At 37.0% G+C, this 8143-nt stretch overlaps 1 protein-coding gene across 2 annotated transcripts in view; it reads right to left on the bottom strand.

The window, feature by feature from the left end:
* Nucleotides 1-3045: 3045 nt before the first annotated feature.
* Nucleotides 3046-8143, bottom strand: part of ATG2B (autophagy related 2B) — a 45100-nt gene continuing 40002 nt past the window's right edge. For both annotated transcript variants that reach the window (XM_039712979.1, XM_039712980.1), the window contains exon 42: nt 3046-7603. In XM_039712979.1, coding sequence (XP_039568913.1) covers nt 7373-7603 — 231 coding nt within the window. In that variant the 3' untranslated portion in view covers nt 3046-7372. The remainder of the gene's footprint in view (nt 7604-8143) is intronic.

Genomic DNA, 8143 nt, shown 5'->3' with positions numbered 1-8143 from the left:
TCTCTTTATCCTGTCTGCATGGCAAGCTTAAATTCAAGTGATTGCCACTGGAGTAGCTGGATTGATCAAGAAATTCAATCACAAGAGCACTTACCAGCAAATCTCAGGGGTGGCAGAAATAACAACATTGCTCAACTTTATTCATCAACCTTCCTTGCTTTTTCTGCATCTTCACAAATATCTGTTAAAACTATTCTTGGGGCTTCACGCTTAATAGGAAGCAGCATCAGTAAAAATTCAGGTCGAGGACAACAAGGCAGGATGGTTATGATGAAAATTGCATCTGAAAACCTTCTCTCTTAACGTCAGTGTGGATCTTCGCATTAAATTATACGAGAGGCTCAGGGCAACGATGCAGAGGCATTAATGGTTAATGCAGTGGGACATGCTCCCTTGTAATTGCCTCCTGTCATTGCTGCAGTGCCTGTGAGACACTGTGAAGAGACAGAGCCCAGTTTACAATCCCACATCAATGGATCTTCTCAAACTCAGAGGTAATTTTTCTTTTTGAATGAATTGTCAAACTCCATTGTATTAACAAGTTTACCTGGAGGGGCATCACCTCTGGTTGGGAAAAGGAAAAAGGGCCCTCTTGCCAAAAAGTTACAATTCTCAGGAAAGAACAGTAGCAAAAACAAACAGCCATGACCTGGGACAGTACTTTTGCCTGGTGTAAACAGAATTCAGCTATCAGAGAGTTTTCCTCTAATGGAATCTATATAATTGCTCCCCCTCATTTACATTTGTTGCATTTGGCCTGTCAGCAGTTCTGAGGAAAATAAGCACTCAGAGACAGAAAGGACACGGAAAAGAAGAAAAGGAGCAAACACTATTACAACAAAGTAATTGAAAGGCCAAGAGAAAATGGAAGTGAGCAACAATGGAAGCCTCATGTCTAAAATAAAGACATATTTTAAAATAAAATAAATACTTTTAGGGCTCTAAAAGACAGTTCTGTCACTGAGTACACAGAGACAGGCCATAATGAAGGTGAAGCATTTTATTTTATTGAATAATTCCAGGAAACGTTTCAGATCTGTTAAATATTACTAAAGAGATAGATGATACCAGGAATTATAACTTAAAAAAATATATTTCTATAAATAACCTGCTTATAAAACTAAGCACTACTTTTGCCATCCTGTCATGGCATACTCTGCTTTTCTATCACTTTTCCATCCACAGTAGTGTTATGCACATGTCTCTATTGATCACTGCAGGTCTCTGTGCTATCCTTCCATCAGCTGCAATGAATCCAGATCTGTACAGTACTCGGCATAGCGAAGATATACCCATGCTGTGGTCTTATCAGCATTCTCAGAGCACACCCTGTGCCATTTCACCTTCTGGGGTTCAGCTCTCCGTGCCTGCACCTGCCATTTGGCCAAGGACTGCCAGTGTTGCAATGAGAGAGCAGGACTGTCAAACATCCTCAGACTCACAACCTGAAGTCTTCCTGAAACTGTTGTACACACAGTAGGAAGCAATTCAAACTCATCAGGGAGAAGAAGGGAAAAAAAGAAAGTCATCCTGGGAGATTCATGGAGTTGTTGGGGCCACCAACAAATCTTCAGCACCAAACAACAACCAAGTGTTGAAGTCTAAAGGTGCAAGTTAAAGGTTTCAGTGGAAAAAGCTCCTACTTATTTTATCTTTGTGCTCATGAGCTACAGTGGACCAGGCTCCATCTTACTGAGTTCTCTGCCCTATCTCCAAAACTGAAGTAACCTTCCTCCTGCTCTAATGGTTTCACATCTCTTTTCCTCCTTGGAGGCGTCCTTCCTCAATCTTCAACCTGCAACAGCCAAATATAACACTTGTGCTCTTAACCAAAAAAAAAAAAAAAATCAACAAATAAGTAATTAGATACACAAATAAAACCCTGGAAATAGAACTACACTACAGATAGCTCTCAAAGCCTCATGACAAACACCTAAGAAGCTTGAACTGCTTACTTGCCTGTGGGGCTATGAATATTCACTGTTGCCCTTCACTAAGTTCTGCTTCCATCTAATCACTCTGTTTCAGGATGAAATAGCTCTGAAACCTCAGTTATCTGTCACAAAAAAGCAGCTTTATTACTTTTATAATCTCTGTTAATAGAGATGGTTTTAAATACTATTTTCTACAAATACTAATTGACAGAAAATACCTCACTATTTAATATCACATTTCAAATGTTGCTAACAAAATTCACTAACAGGAAAATAAAAGAACACTTGAGCCTGGGTCATCCTCAGCTAGGAATGGAGATCAAGGATACCAGCTCTGGTTGCTGGGTTGGAATGACTTCCTGATGGCTTTCCATAAATTCTCAGGTAGTTGGAGTGTCATTAGTCTCTTCTGTTTGTCTGGGGGCTAACCTGAAAACATTAGGATTATCCCTGGTATTCCCTAGTATTGCAAAGAGATAGAGAACTCGGGTACTTTCCTTTAATCCATCATGAGGTCTTGTTTAAAAAAAAAAAAAAAAAAAAAAAAAAAAGGTTGGGGAAAGAGAAGCTACACAGGGTGGGAGTCAGCTCCCCTCTTAAATGAAGGGTCACTGTTTGCCAGAATAGTGATCCAGCCTTATACAGTGACCACCCCTCAGCCCCCCAAATTAAAACATCGTTACAAAACACAGCAGAAAATTGTTTCCACCTGTCACATTGTTCAGGGATCTGGCACTGGCACCAAAATTCAATATTGCCCAGTACACAGAATTCTATGATCTCATTTCAGATGCTTGCAACTAAACACATATGAAGTGGGCATGAAAGAAGACTCCTGAAAGGAATTAATTATTTTGCATTCTTCACAGGGTTTGGAAGCTGATGAAGCTTTAAAAGCCTCCACTAAATGCAGAGATAAAAACTACATTCTTAGTAACTAAATGCAGCAACAGGCCTATGGGGGACACAAAATCTGATTGTTCAGGTAAAGAGCTTTGTTGATGTAAAACAGAAGTGGTTTCAGGTTATATCAGCCAGCTTAATTAATTTCCTACCTTTTGACCTCTGCGTAATTTTAAAACTTTCTCTTTCTCAGTCAGTGATTTTTAAATTTTTTTTTAGATACAAGTCTTAGCTTTAACAGTTAATTCTGGTACTTTGAGAGACTGTTTTCTGTGTCAGTTATATTCACAGGTAGAGAAAACCAACTCAAGGAACAAATTAAGATATTTATTTTTGCATTGTTACAAATTTGGGAGGGGATTTTCCATTAAATGTGTTAACAGACAACCTATTTGCACTCAGGCCTGTCAGCATTTTAATATGCTAAAATATATACTTTTGGTGCCATACAAATTATGGTTAAAAATAATTCTCAAGGACATACTGAGGGGACAAGAACTTTAAGCAAAATAACTCAAGTTGAAATAGTCAATTCCCTTCAACAGTGGTTTCTATTTCATGAGATTATATTCTTTACACTAGCAAACTATATACAAACAATACCACAAAACTACCATAAGTGCAAAAATGTAAAAAATATACACAAACATATACACAAATTGCTGTGTTTCTGTCTGAGCTACCTTGTAGTTAAGAAATCCAGTACAAATGCATGGTTTGTATTTATGTATTTGACTTGTAAGTATCTCATATTTAATTGTAAACAAGATTCAGCATGGAGAGCAACTTAAAACAGTTGTCAGAAGCATAAATCATGAGGCCTGGAGACTGAAGAGCTGTGCACACTAGGATCCAAATTGACATACATACCCACACATTTTCTGACTTATCCTGCAGGGGCATTTAGGGTATTTAAAAGATTTGGATGTATTCATCTACTCTAAACAAATTCTTGGATTTCATTGTTTTACAAAATGCATACAGTTCAACGTACAAAGACAAATCAGTATCACATTTGCAGGTGCAGGTTTTCACATTTGGTAAGAGTATCTTGTTCATTACCGTTGAATAGCTTTTTGGTTTATTAAGAAACTTTTCTTGGCAACTCAATTAAGGAAAAGTAAATGAAAGCAAGCAATAGATGTTCACAATCAACCACTTAGTGAGCAAACAGAAGCAGACATGTCCCTTAAGCACAGATGAAGTCACAGGGGATTATCCAGTGAGTCACTGACAATGCTGTTCATTAGGGAAGTACACATAGAGCACACTGCAATGCTAAAAACCTGCAGGACTTAGAAGAGATAGTGGAAAGAAAACGGAAGCTGCCTTTGCATCGATGTGATAATTTGCTGCTCTCAGTCACTGCTAAGATTCTTAGCAAGTATGGTTTGTTTATTTTACAAAAGATGGCTGGCTGTCTTTCAGGTACTTCCAGGCCACTCATCGATGTATTATTTGAAACACCTGTACATTTAATAAAATCCAGGATGACAGTTTTGTCTATTAGGATGGTGCTGGGCTAAGTAACAACAGCAGTAGTAGTGTTAGAGCGTTTGGAGAGAATTAAAACATTGTCTATGCCAGTTTAAAGCCTCTACAAATATGAAAACTGCCCACAGCTATAGCAACTGATTTCACTGGAAAATTCAAGTACAATAATATTGTTTACAATCTCCTTGTGCTAATGGAAAATACAGTAATGTTGTCCATAAGCTTCCATTTCTGAAGAATATGTCCAGAGTCAAATCTCTTTTTGTGTACTTTTTAAGTGCTTGAAAACTCTTACAGTATTGAGCAGAGCATTTGATGAATCCCTTCTCATACATGATACTTTTTGATTTAAAATACAAGCCGAGCCCTACAAGACACATTCTGTAAACTAGTCTTAATGTAAAGACTAGTTTGATAAGTTTTGTGATTTTTTTCAGGTTTTTTAAACATTTCAAACACTGCAACAATGCAGAATATACACCCAAAAATTAGAAAAACCATTTCCAAAATAAAATGTTGGAAAAAAATTTAGAATCAATTTCACTGAAAAGCCTCAATAAAGTGCAAGCAGCAAATGAGAGGGTTTACATAGTGAAAAGTGAAGTTTAATAAATTTGTACAATCTGTATTGCTGACAATGAGAGACACGCTATAAAAATGTTTTACCTTGACATCATGCCCTCATATAAAAATATATTCTAGTTACCTTGCAGTACAATTAGATCTTGACAGAATTGAAAAAGAACACTGAAATGCCACTTTTCAGCAGTGTCTGAAGGGCAGAAAATATGTAGATTTATGCTACAGCAGTGTATTTTAATTAACTGGATGAACTGGATTAGCTATTTACTAGTACTAGCTAATTACTAGTACACTAAGTCCCAATGAAAAAGGTGCATTGCTACTTACTTGCCTTGATTCACCACCACTTCTTGAGAAGGCATTCAGGAGGTGCCACATTGCAAACATGGAACTCATTCCTGTGCAAAATGCTCATGCTTTGAGCTCTCACTAAAGCAGAGCTCTCTAATTACTGAACAGAAGTATGCACTACAGCAAGTATTTTTACATCAGAAAACATTTTAGGTTATTAAATCTGCAGATATTTTTCCTCTCAAAAGCATTTCCTCCTGCTTGCAGCAAGTCATTTAGCTCAAATTACCAGGTTTTCAGTGCCCCACAACTTCAATGATTCCAGTGAATTGAAACACAACTTTATAATATCACCTGTAACCCTATGCAGGAATTTGTTTTTACCTGGAGCTTTATTTTATGAAAAATAAAGCAGACTGCAGAAGTCTTCCCAACAGAGGGGACATTTGAAAATCATTTACTGTCCAGCCAGATTCTTTGGTGTTCAGGAATACCTAGTATAGTATCAGTGTAAACAAGCAGCAATTTTTTTTCCTTCATATACCCCTGCTTGTCCATTAAGGCCCATCAGCAAAGTTTCTACTGGAGGCAGGTTAACTGAACAAAGAGTGAAAATGCTTCCTCATCACCCTTTGAGACTGAAGTCTGATCAATAGCATCTGATGTCCCCTTTTCAGTGGGGATTTTCCACATGGCATATGGGCAGGATTTCCACTTATGACTAGCACAGAACAATGAAAAACTTACATACTGGCTAGTAATTTAATCTACTGAAATTCAAAATGAGTACTTTTATATTCAAAAGAATCTTTACTTCTTATTCTCCAGTTTTTGCTAATAGAAGACAAAAAGAAGTTCATTATTGCACATCTATCGCCAAGACTTTCAACTGCCCCAAAATGGTGCAATGTCAGGTGCTTAGTAAAGCTCTGTGGAGACACATGTCACCTACTAAATGGTAAATAATGTCAGTACCAACTTGGATTTTTGAAGTTTTGCTGTCCTTTTTTAAAAACTTCTCACCGGGTCCCAGTTTCAGTTAAAGGACCACAAAAACTCACTATCAAATAACTGATGACACACAATCTAAATTAAGAATATCTTGTGAGAGCAGCAACTTTGCAACAATATGAACTTTAAACAGAAGCAGATTACTAAAATAAAGTCTGTATAGCCTTCTAACTATGAAATTATGAAATAATTTGTTTTTACTTATGATTTTTCATTCTTACAAAGAACTGTTGGTGACAATTAGAATTAACTGTTTTCCTGAAGAGTAGATTTTTATCATTGCTGTTAGTGTAACAGTAGACAAAAAAAGTTTTTACATATAATGAGTTTAAATAAATTTAAGACACTTTTCTGTAGGATCATCATCAAATGATGCTCTTTTCAATAATTTGTGTAAGCTTCTAAACCACGTAAAGATAATGCACATTACATTTTATTCACACTATAAAAAAAGCACAATATACAGGCCATATCCTTTAAAGTGCAACACAACAGAACATTTCTGCAACATTCAGATTCTTCAAAAACCCACGAAAGTAGGTATTTAATATTTAGGAACAAATTCTGTTCATAGGTGTATTGACACTGAATCTAATCTCTGAATGGTTATCAAGCTTGTCCTTGCTGTAAGTGCCACGCTAAAAGCGATGCTTATGACCAATAAACAGCATTATATTATCTGCTTCCATATTAGACAGCCTCATGTCTCATGTCCACAATGAAAGCTTTTATCCTTTAGTCAGTGAAGAGCATCTGCAGAGCCCTTCATTGAAGGCAGTTCTTTGACTATGCTCAGAAAACCTCTTTAAAGTCCACTTGGCTTCACTATACAGGCTACTGCTTCAGATGACAAATCTACCAAGAAAAATATGGTAAATGGAACAGAGCAAGCATGTCTCTGAGTTGGCAGCACATGCTTCACTATGTTTGGCACTATCTACCAAATGTATTGGTAACACACAGTATAAGCACGTACCAATTCGCTTTTCACTTCATAAATATTTTTGGTTGGATGTTTTGCTAATAACAGTTGGAAAACCTCATTTGTTCCTGAGATGAGCATGACAAAACAAAGTGAGCTCAATCTAAAGCTGCCAACAGGACATTCTTCTGCATTTCCAGCCTTGCTACCTGCCTGCTGAGTCAGATTTAGAATCTCAATCCTCCCCAAGGCGCCACTTCTGAGATTCTTCTTGACGCACATCTGGCCTGATCTGGTTTCTCATTCCACCCAGAACATTTGAGGTTGCCTCTGTTGCAACAATGAAAGGTTTCACCACAGTTGGTGGGATTTGGCGGAGAACTCCTCCTACTGCTCCAGTGACTCCTCTGTTCTCATGCTCACGAGCAGCAGTCTCATAGATGGTTTGGGCTGTGTCCGTAATCCCCTTTAAGAAAATAAAGGGAATCAGTTACACTAAAAAACAAAAAGCAACCTCTCCTAGTTTTAACGGAAATTTTAAACTGCTCAGCATGTTTCTTCTTGGTGATTTGTACTATAACTGTAGTAAAACAATACTGATATAAATATGATTTAGTTCTTCTAATGAGAAGATTTAAATGACAAGGTTTAAATTTAATGAGAAGATTTAAAATAACACTCCTATGGATTTAGAGATGTAAATATTTCATTTCATATGATGGCACATCTTGTGCGTAAGGGAAGAAGCTTTGGGGTACTGTGAACTACTGAAAAAATGACAATTCTCTGGAAACTGAGCTGACACCTTACTTCATAGACACTACATAAGGTGCAACTAACAAAGTATAATATGAAATATAATAAAAACAGATCAGCATTCTAATTTATAATACACTGTCATAGTAGAGAGAGGTTTCACTTTTTTTAAATCCTGTGCTATGCTTAAACTCTACCTCCCTCAGAATTAACGGTAACTGCGAAGGAGGTTGAACAGAAAGGGAAGGAA

This window comes from Passer montanus, unplaced genomic scaffold (assembly GCF_014805655.1).
Source record: "Passer montanus isolate IOZ18808 unplaced genomic scaffold, ASM1480565v1 scaffold27, whole genome shotgun sequence".
Classification (NCBI taxonomy): Eukaryota; Metazoa; Chordata; class Aves; order Passeriformes; family Passeridae; genus Passer; species Passer montanus.
Note: the sequence above shows the minus strand (reverse complement) of the source record. Positions and strands in the feature narration are given on the sequence as shown.